Source organism: Oryzias melastigma, unplaced genomic scaffold (assembly GCF_002922805.2).
Source record: "Oryzias melastigma strain HK-1 unplaced genomic scaffold, ASM292280v2 sc00387, whole genome shotgun sequence".
Taxonomy (NCBI): Eukaryota; Metazoa; Chordata; class Actinopteri; order Beloniformes; family Adrianichthyidae; genus Oryzias; species Oryzias melastigma.
Genome location: NW_023416984.1, coordinates 15,183 through 35,689, shown reverse-complemented (window position 1 = coordinate 35,689; position 20,507 = coordinate 15,183). Strand labels below are relative to the sequence as shown.

The following is a 20,507-nucleotide window of genomic DNA, read 5'->3' as shown; positions in this document are numbered from 1 at the left end:
ACTGGTACAGTGTCTTCAAACCAAAAATAACATGGGCCCAACTGAAAATATAACTAAATTAAACAAACAAAGAGGACTAAATTGAACCGGCCTGACCACTTTCTCCCACACAGACACAATGGGGAAGCTTATATAGACAGGGGCAAACCATAATGGACACATGAGGGAGGGGACAAACAAACCAACTACAAATTATAACAAATAAATCTAAGACTGCAAAAACAGAACAAATACAAACTAAACACATCTAAATACTCAAAATAGTTTTCGAAGAATAAACTAAATATTTTCCTTTAAAGAAAAAAAATAAAGTCCAGTAGGAGTGTTGGGAATCCCTGCAGTCTTGCCAGTGGAATGTCCCAAACTCCTCTGCTGATTGTGTTGGATGTGGATCACCTGAGGTGGAACTCAAACAAACAAAAGTAAATAAACTGTATTTTCACTTAAAATAAATCAAATGTGTGCACCCATTATCAACTTATTTTAAGGAAACAAAGTAAATGTTTTAAAGAAAACGAAAATACTAACACCTGTGTGGTGGTTGGAGGCTCAACCACCACACAGCCATATTAGATTTCTACTACCCAAACATTTGTGTAATAAAAAAGTTGTATGTTTACCAAAACTGTTACTCCTATGAGAAAGCGCTTCAAGAAAACGGCAGAACAGCACCCCCTTCGGTGGGATGAAAAACTACACCTGTTGAGCTTGCCCAGACATGTTCCCTCACCATCAGAAGCAGCAGTGAAATCAGTTGAGCAGAAGCGGAGAAGCTGTAAGGACTGACTGTGTGTTCACCTGTTCTTTTTCCTTTATGTGTGCGTTCTTGAGGAAATGTAAGTTATTTCTGCATCTTAATTATCAATAATTTGATAATTACTTTAGGTTATTATTTTACATGTAAAATATATTGTGGGAGATTAAGTTGATTTAATTTTCTTTACTAAGATCTGTTTCTTTAAACAACTCAGCTAATTTTAAGTGTTTACAGAGAATTATTGGTTGTGTTAAGCCTTTTGTTTGTGACCTCTCTGTCAAACCTAAGTCACATATTTACAAACAATTTATTTAGTTATGTTATAAGATTTGTCCAATATCAGACAGAATTTATTGTAACATATTTTATTTATTATTTGTTTCAGACCACACACACACACACACACACACACTCTCCCACACATACCTGCGAAAACTAATGCATACCCACATCCGAAACCTGTGCTAACTACCAACTGCTGCAGTTCACTCTGTTCATCGTTCAATAAAAAAGGAAACCTCAGTCTCTCTCCAAGCGTCTTCATTCTCTGACAGTAATCAAAGTCCATGATCTGCCGCCTCAACCAGCAATCCTCTAGCGAGGCTCGACTTTCCCTCGCACAACTCCCTTTATTTAGAAAGTTTCAGTTCATAATTATTCTCTCCCAAAAAACAAAACACTAATAATAATTGAAAGTGTAAACTTATGTCAGGTTTTATAACATGACAGAAATGTCATGTCATTTTAACAAACTACACGTCTTTTCTCTGAACCTTTAGATCGGGGTCTCAAACTCGCGGCCCGCGGGCCATCTGCGGCCCGCAGGATGATAATTTGCGGCCCCCGTCTTCATATGAAAGATTACTGTTAGTGCGGCCCGCAAGGCTGATATGAATGACAGTTGTTGTGTGCAGAGCTGAACGAACCAATCACAGTGAGGTATATGGCTCTGGAGGCGGGACATCAGCGGGCTGTCCAGTACCTCCTCACTCTTTCATTAGTTCCTCCAGTCAGCTAGGAGGAGGAGCCATGAAGCAACAAACGCGATTTGATTTATGTGATAAATATGCGTGCCCCGCGCGGGGAAATTGCTGCTCGCGGCTTGTCAAAAGATGTGTTTCTGTCGCCGCGTGTCGCGCGTCTGTGAATCTTAAGGTTCACACACCGGCTGTGTCGGCGCGCATTCCAGTCCATGTAAACGCGAGTAGAAGTCCGATATAATGATACGCGCTGATGCAGCTGGCGCGCACCCCACACCTCCAAAGAATGGAAATACACAGATCCGATTTAATTACTGTGAGGAGTTCTCCAAAAATCTAATTTTTTCGTTACCGGGGCTTCTCTCTCACTGAAGGAGGATATGTTAATACAGACATTTGAAACTGAATAAAAATAATGAGTTTTCTCTAGTCAGTCAATATGTGGTTTATTCAGTTGTCTGTATCTGTTGTTTGGTCATTATTATTATTTTATTTATTTATTACTAATTTATTTGTTTTTTTAGTCATCTTTTAATGTACATGGTAAAAAAACAAGAAAACAACAATAGAAAATTCCATATAAATTATATATAAAAACAATAAACCTCTACTATGTAGTTCAAAATGGAGTAGGAAGAAGTTTAAAAAACTTTTTTTAATCCTACCCCCTAGCAAAATATCTTAAGTTTAATCTTCAATATAAACTATTTCAGAACCGGACATTAACTACCCTTTTTTATATTTATATATAAATCAACACGCTCAAAGATCTATACACGTCGTTCATTATTTATTCATTATTTTGTGTTAAAAATAAAGATATTTGAGAACATTGGAATGTTTTCTCAGCGATTTTCTTTTGAAAATCCTGATGCGGCCCGGCCTCACCTAGACTCTGCCTCCAGCGGCCCCCGGCTGATTTGAGTTTGAGACCCCTGCTTTAGATGAACACATTCCTTACTTTAAACCATCAACTTTTATCAAAGCTCTCAAGTTTATTTCTAGTCATTTTTTATCATCTTGACCAATTTTTTAAGAAATTAACTTTGTTCAATCACAAATGTGTTTTCCAATTACAGAAGAGCAAAGATTAAAACTAGTGAAGAACAATAAAATAATTATTTTAAAGTTGTTGTTTTAATGTCATGCATAAAAACACGCTTATGTAGAAATATATGCAGCATTTTTGCATAATTGTGTGTAATACAGACCATTGTGTTGTGGTTGTGAGTCACAATGAATGGAGCACCGAATGAGTGTGTGTTTGTGTTGCTGAGGTCAGTGTGAGCAAATGCTAGAAATTCCCAGCACACCTGAAATGTAGCAATAGCGAGCTCTTAAAGGGGCCCTACCATGAAGGTTCTACTTTTTGAGGTTTTAAATGCATTTTACTGTTCATTCCTCACTATAAAGAACCCCAAAGAAGCATTTTGATCCATTCATGGATTTAAGAAAAGTCCTCTAAAAACCTGAACTGTCTGCAGCAGACCCTCCCATACCCACGAAAACGAGCGGTTGGAAACCGACGTAAGATCGATGCCAACTGTGGGTGCATTTTCTGTATGCGGAAGCAAATCGGTTGCACCGCTCTCCCGCATGCGCGAACCACACGATACTTCCGCTAAAGCATTTTCCGGTCTTCGGTCGGTAACAACAATAATAACCTTGTAGGATGTTAATATAGCACTTAAAATGTTTATCCATCCATCCATTTTCTTGACCGCTTCTTCCCTGTCGGGGTCGCGGGGCGCCGGAGCCTATCCCTGCTACTGAAGGGCGAAGGCGGGGTACACCCTGGACAGGTCGCCAGTCTGTCGCAGGGCCTCATTCACACACCCAGTCACTCACACATTCACACCTAGGGGCAATTTAGAGTCATCAATCAACCTATGAAGCATGTGAGGAAGCCGGAGTCCCCGGTGAAAACCCACGCATGCACGGGGAGAACATGCAAACTCCACACAGAAAGGTCCCAGCCGGGAGTCGAACCGGGGCCTTCTCGCTGTGAGGCAAGAGCGCTAACCACTGCGCCACCGTGCAGCCCTTAAAATGTTTATCATAGTGAAAACATTCACTTATTGTTGAAAAAACGTAAGGAAAAAGACACGTTAAGGATCAAGACCTTACGATCTTGCAGTGACTACAAACAGACTACAAATGTTTTCTTCTTCTGCTGTTTTATATGACGGCAGTTTACTCCCTAAGCTAAGAGGATACAGCGCCACTTCAAGACGCTTTATTTTCTCCGGTAATCCAAACACGTTATTGATGGTAACTCAGTGGCTTTTTTTCGCACTGTAATCCAGTCAGGAGAAGCTCTCGGTTGTTGAGAAAAAAAATAAATTCTTTGACCAAGGAGTTTTAATGTTTGGAAATGACTCTGTGGTATAGTGGGTGAAGACCGGAAGTGACGTATGGTTCGCACATGCGGAGTAAGCGGTGCAACCGATTTGCTTCTGCATACAGAAAATGCAGCCACACCAACAGCTCCCTCCAGAAAGAGTCTGTGCTGCAAGCTCCGCCCCCAGACTACAACAAAAACACACCCACCTTCTCCATGGAGCAGTGGCAGGAGATAACTACCTTCCTGCACCAGGAACCGCTCTCTGACCCATCTTTCAATGTAGTCTCACTTTGTTTCCAATCGGACTGAACTTCAGTTCACTCTGAGATTCCTCAGTCTGAATATGAAACGAACCGAGAGCCGAACAACTGAACCAAAACGGCCACCGTACCCAGCAGTCATGTGATGTAAACACGGTAGAAATGAGGTGATCGGTGAGCCGTGGACAAATGTAGAGCATTAGATTGTCATGTTCTCCAAAAGGAAATAATTGTTCCAACTGTTTACTTGTTAGAATGTTTATTTTAACACCACTGAAAAATGTATAACTCTCTTTTCTGTGTCTCCTACGCGGCGCACGCGTGAGCTGCAGCCGTGACGTCATCTTAAATCTCTATTGTAGTTTCAACAGAATTCTCTTAAAAACAAACCATAAAACCACAACGAAGAGACACGGAAACTCATTAACATGTGGTCGGATGAATTCATGCTCAATAAAACAACTTTGAATTGATTCTACCGACGTGTTTTTTAGCGTGAATACCTGTAGCGTCTCCAGTAACCGTCATGCAGGATTCCTCAAACCAGCGGTGAAAGTGAACCTGCTCTTCATACAGACTCAAAATCCATCAGCAAAATAAAGTTTGAAAAAGGGAAAAATCAGACAAGATTTTGCAGACCGCAGACCCGTCTTTCTTATAGTTTTCTTTACAAATAGTTTTGTTCACGCTGGGGAGGCGGGGTCATGTATGACGTCGTGAAATGGGCGGGACCGACAAGGAGCGAAAGGCGGAGACTCAGAAATCGAGTCGTTTTACTTCTGGGTATTACTGACAGAAACATGACTCGTATTTCATAAATAATTTGTTTTTTTATTGTTCCTAATGTAATATATGATCATATATATGGATATAGTTTACTCTGAAAGGCTGAAGAAAATCATAGTAGGGCCCCTTTAATGCAAGCGCATAAGGAAATTCCACGCAGTCCCTGAACGCACCTCGTGCTGCGGCTTTTGTGACAATTAAATCCATTAAATCTGCGTAATAAAGTCAGGATTAAATGTTTGAACCGAGTCTGGGATGTTTGTGGTGACCGACAGTGGAGGAGAAGCAGACTCTGCAGGCTCTGCAGAAACTATGTCCCAGAAAACGACAAGTTTTTAGATTTTTCCTAAAACAGCAGAATCATAATGAAAAGAGAACTTTAAAACGCTTTGGAAACAGATGAAATATAGTTGGAGTGGGACTTTAAAATGCTTCACAGAGCTGAAACTTCAACTAAAAAAAAAAACTTTTAAACGTTTTGTGATTAATATATAGCCACTCATGACAGCGCTGCGGCACGAAGCGGCTTTTTTCTGCAGCAGTGTCCCACAATAATCTTGGATTACACCAGTGCTTCTCAATTCTTTTCTCTTACGCCCCCCGATGAAGAACTTACCCTTTCACACCCCCTATAACTTTCTGCTGCAAATATCATCGTTTCATTAGTCAATTTCCTCAAGTTAAACGTATGTCTCTTCAAAATATTGTACCTTTATCATCATAAAAGAATATTGTAGTGACTAACGTTGTTGGGGCTCTGTTATATGTGTTAATGTGTTCTGTGTTACATCGTTGCTCCAGTGTGATTGGATGAGTGTGAGAGTGGGCGGAGGAGCAGGACAATATAAGGGGGGTCGCAGGTGCATGAAGGGAATGAACGAGGGACGAGCAAATGAGAGCTACTACTCTTTTGACTGTGTTTTAGTTCATAAACTTAAATTCCAACATTATTCTGCATTTCAGAGCAAAAATACATCGTCAGATAATATTTTACTAAACATCACAAATCCACCATCTTGGACGTCACAAATATTAATTCTCTGATTTTCTGGAGCAGATCGTGAGTATCTGAGCACTCTCTAGTGAACATATCTATAGAGTGGAGCTGAAGCTCAGAGTCACACTGACCTTCTGACATGTGAGAGCTGGCCACACTTTGGACATGACTTCTGTCTCTTCTCTTCCTCTGATCTCTGTTCTGTGGCTCTGTCTCTTCATCTGGAGTTGATGTTGATTCTTCATGTTGGTTTCCTTCTTCATCCTGAGTATCAGTTCCATTAAAGCTCTGCTGATTGTTTCCATCTGCTTCACTGTCAACATGTTCCTCCAAAGCAGGAATCTCCATCAAGGTTTCAGTCTCCTGCTTCAGATCAAGCTGCTCTTCATCCTGACTGATGCAGAGTTCTCCTGGTTCCTCTTTCATCGGGGAAGGTTCTGGATCCTGCAGTTCCTCTGGAGTCTGTGGAGGTTCTGGATTCTCCTGGTCCACTCTGAAGTTCCTCTGCTGGTTGCAGAGATCCTCTTCAGTCGACCAATGCTGGGGGAGGACTGCAGGGACACAAACACAAGAAGGGGGGGCTTTTAGACGCTGACAGGACTTTAGTGGATTGTGGTGTATGATATATACACTAAACTTCATGATGAATGAAAACAGCAGCAGTTCAGAGTAGGGCTGCCACGATTATTTGATTAGTCGCGACTACGTCGACTATTAAAATAGTCGAAAACTATTTTGGTCGTCGAAGCGTCGTTTTTTTGCTATTTTTTTCCTTGTTTTGATCTCAAAACTACGGTGCACGCTTTCTAATGCCGGGTCTGCCGTTCTCTTCACACATGCGCAGTGGTGCTAATCCGGTTAGCAGTGATGTTACAGGGTAGGCTGGAGTATCAACAACAATACAACGACACGCTAACGGAACTCAAAAATGTGGGGAAACATAAGAAAAATGAAAGAGGAAAATTGTCCAATGTCATTTCTTTAAGGCAGAACTTGTGTTCCATGAGATCACTATGGCTGTTCGTGAAGATGATGCATGTTGTGACTGAGTTTGATCACGTTGAACAGAGAGCTTCGTCTAGCTAAGCTAACATCGGCGCTAACACAGCTAGCTCTGCCGCGGCAGTTATCCGGGTTTAAATGGATCCTGTTCGGCTGTCAATAATGCTGTTTGGAGATAATCCATCAGATGTGCAGCAGATCCGTGTCTACGGCACTTCTGTCTGCATGATGAACGTTTCATAATCCGCGCTCTTTGAACCAAACGCCGCGAGGGCGGCGCAGATAATGAGTTTACACTGGAAATGAACCGCTCGTCCAAGGCTTCATTCATATTCTGCGCCACGATCACGTTGTTCAGTTCGAATAGCGGATTATGAAACGTTTACCGCGCAGACAGAGAGGCTGTGTGTCGGTACGCATCTACTGCGGAGTTGTGGAGCGATGTGCGAGTCCCAGAAGTGAAGTAGCTCGCATAAAAGTCCAGAGCTAAGTTGACAAGTGTAGCATAACATTAGCGGAATAAGCATACGATTAAATGTAACTTAAAGTCACAAAAACGACAACAAACAGCATAGTAACCACAACATTAAAGAAGTAACACAGATTTAAGGGCGGTCCACCAAACTGAAAAATATGATTTAATTTCGTTCTGCGCATGTGCAGTGGATGTAGGTAGTGAAAGAATGAAAGAACTGATGTACATTCTAACATCCCCTGCTTTTCTCCCTTTTTGAAAATATACATTTCCCCACTTTTTTAAAGATGTAATGTCTTAAAGCTCTTTGTTTCTATGGACATTCTCAGGTTTTTTATGTATAGGAATATCTTCAGTTCAAAGATGTTATTAGTGTTTTGCTTTAATAAATGGGCCTCAGTGAGCAAATATTTTGAGTGCGTTTATATCTGCCAATATCTTTTGAAATACTTTACACATGTTGTATTAAATATACATATTAAAGCTTTAAAAAATATTTGAAGGCTTGTATTTAGTTTTCTGTTGTTGATTCAGATTACCTCATTTGATTTAAGTTTCGTCTTAATGCCATAAACAAATTAGGAAGAAAACCTGCATGATTCATTAAAGGCTTAATAAATTATTGTCTTTATTTCTAGTTAGCATATAGCTTAAACACTTCAAGTTTAAAGCCAATTATGGTTAAGATGAGTGTTTTACATCCAGTCGCCGGACAAACCGATTAGTCGACTAATCAAAAATAATAATCAGAGATTAGTCGACTATTGAAATAATTGTTTGTGACAGCCCTAGTTTAAAACAGATTTTATTATTTGTTTCGTTTGTTATGAGGACTCTAGGCTTGTGATGACGCAGTCAGTCATTTATATCTAGCTTATTAAGTCTGTCGATTATGAAGGCTTTAAGGAAGAAGAGGATGAAGAAGTTCTTTCTGTCACGCTCTGTGGGGAAATTCAGCTTCAAAGTAGAGCTTTTCAAAATGGCAGAGAATGAAAAATTACTTGAAAAAGACTAAAATCTTTGATTTGTCCAGACAATAAAGATCAGGAGATCCCATGTCCCTGAAATGATGTGGTTTCTGCTGCAGGTTTTGCCGCTATCTGAATCCAACAACAACAAACTCAATCAGCTCAGATTTCTAAGAGGAAATGTTTTCTCAGGAACATTGTTCTAGGCTGATGGAAAATTGAAAATGTTGAAAAACATTCATTTGGATCAGTCAGGGAGAGAGGGAACACCTGATTGGACTACTGTTGGTGGAAGAAGGAGAGGAGGAAGGCGGGTTCATAGGGAGAGGGAGAAGAGGAAAGTCACTAGTGTTGGACTGAGAGTTGGGACTTTGAATGTTGGAACTATGACAGGAAAGGGTAGAGAGTTAGTGGACATGATGCAGAGGAGAAAGGTAGACATACTGTGTGTCCAGGAGACCAGGTGGAAAGGTAGCAAGGCTAGAAGTTTAGGAGCAGGGTTCAAGTTGTTCTATCATGGTGGAGATGGGAAGAGAAATGGAGTAGGAGTTATCCTAAAGGAGGAGTTTGTTAGGAGTGTTGTGGAGGTAAAAAGAGTGTCAGATAGAGTGATGAGTCTGAAGATAGAAATGGAGGGTGTCATGTTCAATGTTGTTAGTGGGTATGCCCCACAGGTAGGATGTGAGCTGGAAGAGAAGGAGAAGTTCTGGTTGGATCTTGATGAAGTGATGATGAGCATCCCTGGAAATGAGAGAGTTGTCATTGGTGCAGATTTCAATGGTCATGTTGGTGCAGGAAACCGAGGTGATGAGGAGGTGATGGGCAGGTTTGGTATCCAGGAGAGGAATGTAGAAGGACAGATGGTGGTTGATTTTTCAAAAAAGATGGAAATGGCGATAGTGAATACATTCTTTGAGAAGAGACAGGAACATAGAGTGACCTATAAGAGTGGAGGTAAACGCACACAGATAGACTACATCTTGTGTAGACGCTGTAATCTGAAGGAGATCAGTGACTGTAAAGTAGTGGTCGGTGAGAGTGTTTCCAGACAGCATAGGATGGTGGAGTGTAGGATGACTCTGGTGGTGAAGAAGATGAAGAAAGAGAGGGCAAAGGCAGAGAAGAGGACAAACTGGTGGAAGCTGAAAAAAGAAGATTGTTGCATGACTTTTAAGAAACAGTTGAAACAGGCTCTGGGTGGTCAGGAGGTACTCCCAGATGACTGGATAACTACAGCTAATGTGATCAGGGAGACAGGTAGGAGTGTACTTGGTGTGTCATCAGGAAAGAGAGTTGATAAGGAGACTTGGTGGTGGAATGAGGAGGTGCAGGAGTGTATACGGAGTAAGAGACTAGCTAAGAAGAAGTGGGACACTGAGAGGACTGAGGAGAGTAGACAGGAGTACAGGGAGATGCAGCGTAAGGTGAAAGTAGAGGTGTCAAAGGCCAAACAAAGAGCTTATGATGACTTGTATGCTAGGTTGGGTAGTAAGGAGGGAGAGACTGACCTGTACAGACTAGCAAGGCAGAGAGATCGAGATGGGAAGGACATGCAGCAGGTTAGGGTGATCAAGGATAGGAATGGTAATGTGGTGACAGGTGTCAGTGGTGTAATGGAAAGATGGAAAGAATACTTTGAAGAGTTGATGAATGAAGAGAATGAGAGAGAACAAAGAGTAGAAGAGGTGACGGTTGTGGAGCAGGAAGTAAGAAAGATTAGTAAAGGTGAAGTGAGAGGGGCTTTGAAGAGGATGAAGAGTGGAAAGGCTCTTGGTCCTGATGATATACCTGTGGAGGTATGGAAGTGTCTAGGAGAGATGGCAGTGGAGTTTTTGACCGGGTTGTTCAACAGGATCTTAGGTGGTGAGAAGATGCCTGAGGAATGGAGGAGAAGTGTGATGGTGCCCATTTTTAAGAATAAGGGAGATGTGCAGAGTTGTGGTAACTACAGAGGAATAAAGCTGATGAGCCATACAATGAAGGTGTGGGAAAGAGTAGTGGAAGCCAGACTAAGAGCAGAAGTGAACATTTGTGAGCAGCAGTATGGTTTCATGCCAAGAAAGAGCACTACAGATGCAACATTTGCTTTGAGGATGTTGATAGAGAAGTACAGAGAAGGTCAGAGAGAGCTCCACTGTGTCTTTGTAGATCTGGAGAAAGCTTATGACAGAGTGCCCAGAGAGGAACTATGGTATTGTATGAGGAAGTCTGGAGTGACAGAGAAGTATGTCCGAGCAGTGCAGGACATGTATGAGGGCTGTAAGACAGTGGTGAGGTGTGCTGTAGGGGTGACAGAGGAGTTCAAGGTGGAGGTGGGATTACATCAGGGATCAGCTCTGAGCCCCTTCCTGTTTGCAATGGTGATGGACAGACTGACGGATGAGGTTAGACAGGAGTGGAGGATGCTGAAGACAGGCTTAGATGGAGGAAACTGATTCGCTGTGGCGACCCCTGAAGGGAAAAGCCAAAAGGAAAAGAAGAAGATGTGTCTTCCATTCATTGGAGGTGAGGTGCTGCTCGCTGGAGTCAGAGTGCAGTAGAGTTATAATGGGCATTCTGCTAGCTTTTTGGACAATTTTGGCATTTATTAAGGTATTTTAGGCTACTTTGGAGTTCAGCAAATATTTCAGCTACATGTAAGTTATTTAGCTAATCTAAGCTTTTATTTTGTTTGTTAAGGTTCAATTTGGAGTTTAGCCATTACTTCAGCTGCAGGTTAGCTATTTAGCTAATTTAGGCTTTTTTTGTTTGTTTTTTATGCCAGTTTGGAGTTTAACAAATACTTAACTATCAGTTTCAGCATTTTTAGTTATCGATTTCAGCATCTTCAAATTTAGCTTACAGCATTCACATTAGCATTATCACAGGTAATGCTATATATCTAGTTTTTAGTTAGTTTAAGGCTAATGATGGTTAAGATGTGTGTTTTACATCCAGTTTGCGAATGACCTGATTAGTCAACTATTTGGAAAAATTAATCAGTGATTAATCAACTATTAAAATAATGGTTTCTGGCAGCACTAGTGTGAACTGTGGAACTTTTCATCATGGTGTTCTCTGACCTCATCTCCCAAGAAAAACTCCAGAAGAGCTCAAAGAGACTCAAAGACAGAAGGAAGTTTGAAGGTTTCTGTTGAACTGTGCCATTGACTGTATAAGAAAAAATTGGACTGAGCAAGCCCCCCTACTTCCGTGTTCCATATAGGAAGTACCACTGGGTTGCAAAAAGGCCAAAGTCCCATTGACTTCCATTGAGAATAAGACAGTTATTTCTCAGTCATTTTATATGTCAGAATAATCATTCTTCCTCTGCTACTTTCTGCTTAACTTCTTTTTTCAACAATGACTTGTAGAATTCTCCGGCATTATTAAAGTAGAAGCTGTTTACATCCTGCGGTCTCGTGGTAGAGGCGTGGAAAGAGGCGGACGGTTGCAATAAACTCACTCCAGATTGGCGACAGTACTTCCTGTAGATTCCATGACTCAGCTATGACTCAGACCAATCGCTGAAGATGGGTTGCAGACATTTGCAAAATGGCGATAGCCGTTTGAGGAAGTGACTGTGAAAGCGGTGGCCTACTTTCACAAGGAGAGGAGGTAATGCATTTCCAATGGGGGACTTCATGGCTCAAGAAGTCCAGTATTTTTACACTCAATGAACTGTGCTGAAACTCACTGCTGCACTCAGACTGATGAGAAAAGCACAGAGAAGCAGTTTGTTGACTTCAGTCTTCTTCACACCTCCTGATGGAGCTCTGTGATCTGAGCTCAGTCCTGAGTTCAGCAGTCAGAACTGGACTTGAGGAGTCCAGCTTTGGAACCTGCAGAGAACCAACAAACAGCAGAAAGCCACACTGTGGGAAAGACTCCACACTTCTGACTGATGTTCACGTCCACTTTATTCTTCACAGGAAAGATTGAGACAGAACACTGAGAACTAAAAAGAACAGAGAAACACTTCTAATCTCTGATACAAAACAGGAATCACAACAACACAAACACCAGTCCACCTCTTCCTTAATACATTTTTACAAAATCTTTCCTTCACAAAACTGTTGTTTACTAACACGACTCAACAAAATATAAACTGTCATTTTATATTTAGACAATATAGAAATGTTCACAAATCATATAAAAATGTAAAATGACTTAGAGACGTTTAAAAATATTTCTAATTGACTAATGATGCATTCACATCGAACATGGCAGGCGCAGTGGAGACGTAAGGTCTCAATGTTAGGTCAATGTAAAGACCCGACCTGACGCTGCGCGATTTCCGCGGCCCGTCAACCAATCAGGGACCCAGTTTTGGGCACGTGACATTTTCAGTGACCAGATCAAATGGTAAGAATAAAAATTCAAGATGGCGGCTCAATGCGAGGATTTTGGTCTTTATCCTCTATGCACTTTGACAGATGTGGTGAAAACAAACGGCAATGTGCTTGTCAATGACTCTGTAGAGTTCTCCAAAACCTCTAGACCCAAGCTACTCGCTCAGCAAAATCCAAGAAGTGAAAACGAATGAACTCCAGAACAACTTCGGCGGTTTCTTCGCGGCATGAGCATCAATGCATTGAGCCTTGATTTGACATGTGTCAGTAGAGAGGAAGCAGACACGAATTTGACGCGCCTGCTGTGTTCGGTGTGAAAGCACCATTAGACATCATTGTCTCAGCATGAACTACAACCACAATGGTTACCTTAACAATATCGTAAAAGTACAAAATTCAAAAATCAACATTACCATTTCTTTAAAAATTAAATCTTACTGTCGTTATTAAAAAAAAATCTATTTAAGTGTATTTCATGAACATTTTTTAATTTGCAGTTAGTTTGTGACTTTTTCTTTACAAATGGAGATTGTTTTTTTTTTACTGTGTTTTATGCTTTTGTTTTTTTTTTCTTTACATGGTTGAAATAAATCTAAATCTAAAAATTCAAATGAGTTACAGGGTTCCCCTGCTTATTCACTTTTCAGTACTCACCAATTCACGTATTCATGAAATGTTTCCATCATGCGACTTCTCCAGTTCATCACAAAAACTCAGACGACTCAAGACGCTTCTATGTAACTTTTTTTCCCAAAGATGCAGTAGGAATTTCCCCAGAGGGGAATGGATATGAAGAAAACGGCAACTCCCCCTCCCTCTCAATCGCAGACGTCTCTGTCCCTAACCCCAGGGAATAAGGGGGGGAAGCTGTATTTCTGCAAGCTCCTTTCCTTCTTCTGAATTCCAGAAGTTTTAAAGGTGTTTAGCCTGAGGGGGTGCTGGGAGCACACACTTCCAGGAAGGGGCTGTTCCCCCACATTCATTCATACGTATGAATATGAAGACCCAGTCGTTCTCAGGGTTTGGGCTGGTACTCACAGAGCAAGGTTGGAGAGCATTGCTCAGAGATGAATGGAACAAAATACCGCTTTGCTAGTTTTTTTTTTTGTGTGAGGAAATATTATTATGCACTTAAAAGCTCTTTTAAGGCTCTGCAACTGTTGGGAGTTATTTAGCAGATTTGCGTGGGCCCTCTGGAGTTTTGAACATTTATTCACATTTTAAATTCTAATTTTCTGAGAAGGAAAACCTGGGGGTTTCATACCCTCTTAAATAACATCACCAAAAAATGGGTTACATGTCTAAAATCTTTAGTGCACTCATTCTCTTAGAAAAGGAATAGAATAATTTTCAACAAAATTTTAATTTTTCTATATAAACTTACTTTCTTCACTTCCTGATGCCTGCTGTAAATTTTCCTTTGTTTTTTTTTAAGTAGCAAATTTTAACTCCATTGAATGAGTTCTCATGTGTCTTTTGAGAGTAGTTTTTTTACTAAAACTTCTGTTACATGCTTTACATGTAAAAGGCTTCTCTCCTGTATGAGTTCTTATGTGTATTTTGAGATTAGCCATCTGCCTGAAACTTCTATCACATTCTGTACAAGGAAAAGGTCTCTCTCCTGTGTGAGTTCTCATGTGTGCTTGGAGACTGTTTGTTTGACTATAACACCTGTCACATTCTTTACAAGAAAAAGGCTTCTCTCGTGTATGAGTTCTCATGTGTATTTTGAGACTATGCATATGACTAAAATGTTTTGGACACTCTTTACAAGAAAAGGGCTTCTCTCCTGTGTGAGTTCTAATGTGTGATTTAAGATGAGATAATTGACAAAAACCCATATCACATTCTTTACACGTAAAAGGCTTCTCTCCTGTATGAGTTCTCATGTGTGTTTTGAGACTAGATATTTGACTAAAACTTCTGTCACATTCTTTGCATGTGAAAGGCTTCTCTCCTGTATGAGTTCTCATGTGTGTTTTGAGACTAGATATCAGACTAAAACTTCTGTCACATTCTTTACACGTAAAAGGCTTCTCTCCTGTATGAGTTCTCATGTGTTTTCTGAGACTAGATATTTGACTAAAACTTCTGTCACATTTTTTGCATGTGAAAGGCTTCTCTCCGGTATGAGTTCTAATGTGTGTTTTGAGAGTAGATATTCGACTAAAACTTCTGTCACATTCTTTACACGTAAAAGGCTTCTCTCCTGTATGAGTTCTCATGTGTTGTTTGAGAGTATAAATTCGACTAAAACTTCTGTCACATTCTTTACATGTAAAAGGCTTCTCTCCAGTATGAGTTATCATGTGTGATTTGAGATTAGAAACTCGACTAAAACTTCTGTCACATTCTTTACACATTAAAAGCTTCTCTTCTATACGAGTTCTCACGTGTGCTTTAAGGGAAGTTCTTTGATTAGTACTCCTATCACATTCTTTACCACAAAGAGGTTTCTCTCCCCTGTGAGTTCTCATGTGTGTTTTGAGATAAGATAAAAGGCTAAAATGTTTATCACATTCTTTACACGTAAAAGACTTCTCTCGTGTGAGTTGTAATGTGAGTTCTTAATTTGAACCAGGAGCCAAACATTTTACCACATTCTTCACAGACATAAGGTCCTTCATCAGACTTAGTTTTCATGTGGGCAGACATATTATGAGCAGTTCTTATTCCTTTACCAGACTTGATATGGGAAAGTCTCTTTTCTTTAGGGGATTGCTTGGTTTTCTTAACCGAAGTTGCTTTCTTGAACTTTTTTCTAACATCAGAGTCACACTGACCTTCTGACATGTGAGAGCTGGCCACACTTTGGACATGACTTCTGTCTCTTCTCTTCCCCTGATCTCTGTTCTGCTGCTCTGTCTCTTCATCTGGAGTTGATGTTGATTCTTCATGTTGGTTTCCTTCTTCATCCAGATCATCAGTTACAGTAAAGCTCTGCTGATTGTTTTCATCTGATTCTGTAAAAACATGTCCCTCAAAGGTAGAAATCTCCATCAAGGTATAACTTTCTTTAATCTGTATGGTTTGTGGTTCCTCCTGCTCCTCAGTCTGTTGAGGTTCTTGTTCTTCCTGCTCCTCTTCTCTCTGTTGAAGTTCTGGTTCCCCCAGTTCCTCTTTTGTCTGTGTAGGTTCTGGATCATTCTGTTCCACTCTGAAGTTCCTCTGCTGGTTGCAGAGATCTTCATCTTCTATCAACCAATGCTGGGGGAGGACTGCAGGGACACAAATACGAGAAAGTCTGAGACCTGTTAATGTTTTTTGTGTTGTTATCAAATACATTTTTAATCACCTCAGTCAGAAGCCCTACAGTTTGAAACTTTAGAAGTCCATCAGTCCTACCATCCATTTCCTAAATCCTCTAAATCCCTTTCGGGATCATGGGAATCTCTAAGTCTACGGGTGTAGATTTGAGTTGCAGGACATAGACATAAGTTATTAATTTTATGACTTTAAACTCAACTCTCATTTTAACAGCTATAACTCATGACTTGAATTGCTTTTCCTGAAGTGGACTCAGCAAGGTTTCCCATCAAAGACTTCAGACAGTTTTTTGATGAATACCTTTTGGACAATATTTCTAAACAAAGCACACAGAAAATCCAGACCATGTCCTCAAACTAGATGGGTCTTCACTGGAGCAGTTTATTGATACTGGAGAACACAAGCATTTTTGGTTTACCTCGGTCAAGGATGTACTGGTCTAGAGCAGTGTTTTTCAACCTTTTTGAGCCAAGGTACACTTTTTCCATGAAAAAAATCCTGTGGCACACTAGCATCCAAAAAGGTAACAAATTTGAGTCTGTATTGATAAACAGTCCCTCCACAATCTAGTGTACTTTTTTTTAATAAGCAGGAAGCGTCATTGCAGTGCAGAGGTGCTGTCACTTTAACCCAGTGTTTCTCAATCTCAATTCACTCCCCCACCACAACCCCCCCGCCCACACACAACTTTCTGCTGCAGATATCGTTGTTATCACTAGTCAATTTGCTCCAGTCAAACGTATATCTCTTCAAAATAGTCTACATTTATTATCACTGAAGAATGATTAAAAAAAAAAACTTTTAAATAATCAGTTTTTATGCTTTTTTCCCCCAAGAATCCTTCCAAATCTTTCAAAGTAAAAACGACGGTCTTTCCTTGTTCCCCTCCACAATAGTGATTGGAATTCTGTCTCTTCTCAGAGAATCCATTCTTTTGCATTAGCTCTACGAAAACAGCGACTCTTCCATCCATCTTCTTCCGCTTCATCCGGGACCGGGTCGCGGGGGCAGCAGTCTAAGCAAAGATGCCCAGACTTCCCTCTCCCCGGCCACTTCCTCCAGCTCCTCTGGGGGGACCCCGAGGCGTTCCCAGGCAAGCCGAGAAACATAGTCTCTCCAGCGTGTCCTGGGTCTTCCCCGGGGCCTCCGCCCAGTGGGACATGCCCGGAACACCTCACCAGGGAGGCGTCCAGGAGGCATCCGGACCAGATGCCCGAACCACCTCAACTGGCTCCTCTCGATGCGGAGGAGAAGCGGCTCTACTCCGAGCTCTCTCCGGGTGACTGAGCTCCTCACCCTATCTCTAAGGGAGCGCCCAGCCACCCTGCGGAGAAAACTCATTTCAGCCGCTTGTAGTCGGGATCTCGTTCTTTCGGTCACGACCCAAAGCTCATGACCATAGGTGAGTACTGGAACGAAGATCGACCGGTAAATTGAGAGCTTTGCTTTCTGGCTCAGCTCTCTTTTCACCACAACGGACCGGTACAGCGACCGCATAATAGCGGACGCAGCTCCAATCCGCCTGTCGATCTCACGCTCCGATCTTCCATCACTCGTGAACAAGACCCCAAGATATTTAAACTCCTCCACCTGAGGCAGGAGCACTCCACCCACCGAGAGAGGACAAACTACCTTTCTCCGGTCGAGAACCATGGCCTCAGACTTAGCGGTGCTGACCCTCATCCCAGCCGCTTCACACTCGGCTGCAAACCGCTCCAATGCATCCTGGAGGTCCCGGTTCGATGGAGCCAACAAAACAACATCATCTGCAAAGAGCAGAGATGAAATCCTGTGGTCCCCAAACCAGATCCCCTCCGGCCCCTGGCTGCGCCTAGAAATTCTGTCCATAAAGACTATGAACAGAACCGGTGATAAAGGGCAGCCCTGCTGGAGTCCACCGGTACGAACTCCAACACCTGGCGGCTGAGCTGGGGGCTCACGAGTAAGCCCACCCCAGCCCGTCGCCTCTCTGCGACTCTTTCTGCTACCAAATGACTTTTTAGGTTGTTGTTTGCTTTATTTAATTTCTTATAAACTACTATGTAACATTATGCACAAAATCCATAATGTAAACATGTTTTATTCATATAAAGTGTAAATTGTTTATATGCTGTTATTTATCCCTTCCAGATAAAATGTAAAAAATAAATGATAAAAGAACTGTTAAGTATTCAGTTTTGAACTCTATACATTTTAAGCTTTTTTCCTTTTAAACACATTTGAAGTGAACAACACAAAACTCTGCAACCACAACACAAAATACAAATGAAAGTGTGCAAAACCAACAAAGACTTTTATCCACAATAACATAAAGACAAAAGTGTCTCAGCTTTGAGGATATAATCGGTTTTCTTCTCTTGCTCAGTTTCAGAGAAGATTCTCAGTTTTCAGGTGTCTGGACAGGTTGGTCGTTGAGCCATAAATATATACACACGTGGACAAAATTGTTGGTACCCCTCAGTTAAAGAAGGACAAACCCACAATTCTCAGTAAAATCACTTCAAACTTACAAAAGTAACAATAAATAAAAGAATATAGAAAATGAAACAATCAAAATCAGCCATCACCTTTGAATTGTTGATTAACATAATTATTAAAAAAAACAAACTAATGAAACAGGCCTGGACAAAAATGATGGTACCTCAATGAAAGATTGAAAACTATTTGACCAGAGTGACATGATTAACTCCCTGCTCTTGTTTAGTGGATGAACACCCCTCCCCCTTCCCTTAATGTACCTGTAAAATACAATATAACATAAAAAGCAAAAAAATATACATGTATATATATAGTAGGGCTGGGCGATAAAATGATAATTATCGTTATTGCGATATTACTTTTTTTCGATAGTGAAATGAGTCTACTGCGATAAACTTTCATTTTAAATGAACACGGGAGAAACCCCCGGAAGAGCCGCCCTTCTTCTTCTTCTTACGGAGCGGCTGATTCTAGGAGCCCAGACTGAGAGGGGGGGCACGGAGGCCCCGAATGCTGACAAAAAGACACAACAGAAAACATTATTTCAGTAAACCAATAACCAATATATAATCGCAAATACTTTTATTTTTAATGTCAAGGTAACAATGTTTATATATTTTGTTCTGGAAACATCGTCACCGGACCCCCCTCCTCTACATTGAAAATGGTTCTGGCTGGGTTATTCTTCCGCAGCTGTTTGTGACCGACAGATCCACAGAGTGTGAGGGAGAGAAGACACGCTTTAAAATCAAGAGTTTAAACACCTGATTTAGAGGAGAACCTCCATGAAAAAAGAAAAAGGAGACAGTGTGTCTATTGTCGCGCGGAGCGGGGGGAAGAGCGGGGCTGAAAGAGGAGAGAAGGAGAGACTGCGCATGCTCGTAACAGCCGCGCGCAGGGGGGCGGGGACTCGATTGTGGCTGTGGAGCTGAGATGAGTTTGAGTATGGGGTAAGATAACTGTCAAAAGGAAATGTATTCATAAATAAAATTTTGTATTCACAAAAAGAAATTCATATTCATAAATACATATTTTGTATTCACAAAAAGAAATTTGTATTCATAAATACAAAGTTGTGCAAAAATGTATATTTTGTGCCAAACTTACTTTAAAAATACGAATACAACATTTATTTTTACGTTTAACATGTCTCTTGAGAATACGAATTTTCCTCGTTTTGAATACGACTTCTCTCTGTCTTGGATACGGATTTCTCCTGTTACCCAACTGTCAAAACTACGTCACGGGGTCACAGGCTTATGCATCGAGTGCCGGAACATCGAGCCGCCGAGCCGGCAAACGACGCATGCGCACTGCAGTTTAGCACTCATGGGCTGTGTCCAATAACTTTATTGAACAAACAAAACAACGAAAGCTGTTTTAACTTTGCTAGCTAGATTCCTGTAGCCTGGCCACCGTGAGTTGAACGTGTTGTGAATCATTTAACTCGAAATGATTCTGAGTTTTTTTTTTTTTTAACTTTTACTTTTGGAGGAGTTGGAGCAGATCCATCGCCGCCACCGGCACTTGTTGGTATTTTTCCGGCGGAGACAAAACGATCTGCAGGTACTGTGTACAAACACTAAAAAAAACATCTACGAGCTCTTTTACATATTAGCTTTAGCTAGTTTAATTGAAATATTTATTTACCAACACTATTACAGGTTGTAAAATACACAAATACTGAATTTGTGGGTTTGTGGATTATTCAAGTTTTATTTATTTCACAAGTTATTGCAGTAAATGTAACTTAGTATAAGTACCTACACTTTTGTGAGAATAAAAAACATGTACCAAATAACTACAAAGGGTTTTTATTTTATTAATCATACTACAATAGCATTAAATGTTAATGTTATCTT

At 40.9% G+C, this 20,507-nt stretch overlaps 3 protein-coding genes across 4 annotated transcripts in view; 1 reads left to right on the top strand and 2 right to left on the bottom strand.

Moving 5' to 3' along the window:
- The window catches only part of LOC112141883 (gastrula zinc finger protein XlCGF57.1-like), a 33,923-nt gene extending 18,203 nt beyond the window's left edge, over positions 1-15,720 (bottom strand). Inside the window, exons 1-2 of one of the 2 annotated variants that reach the window (XM_024265084.2) lie at positions 15,684-15,720; positions 6,467-6,675 (exon numbers count right to left, since the gene is read on the bottom strand). In XM_024265084.2, coding sequence (XP_024120852.1) covers positions 6,467-6,675; positions 15,684-15,693 — 219 coding nt within the window. In that variant the 5' untranslated portion in view covers positions 15,694-15,720. Of the gene's footprint in view, positions 1-6,466; positions 6,781-15,683 lie in introns of those variants that run through there. The other variant, XM_024265087.2, reaches the window with a different exon arrangement.
- LOC112141884 (gastrula zinc finger protein XlCGF8.2DB-like) lies at positions 13,433-15,677 on the bottom strand. The gene has a single exon (XM_024265088.1). The coding sequence runs from the start codon at positions 15,375-15,377 to the stop codon at positions 14,331-14,333; it is 1,047 nt and encodes a 348-aa protein (XP_024120856.1). The 5' UTR covers positions 15,378-15,677; the 3' UTR covers positions 13,433-14,330.
- Positions 15,721-19,590: 3,870 nt separating the features above from the next.
- Positions 19,591-20,507, top strand: part of LOC118598371 — a 6,490-nt gene continuing 5,573 nt past the window's right edge. Inside the window, exon 1 of the mRNA XM_036211032.1 lies at positions 19,591-19,595. Coding sequence (XP_036066925.1) covers positions 19,591-19,595 — 5 coding nt within the window. The remainder of the gene's footprint in view (positions 19,596-20,507) is intronic.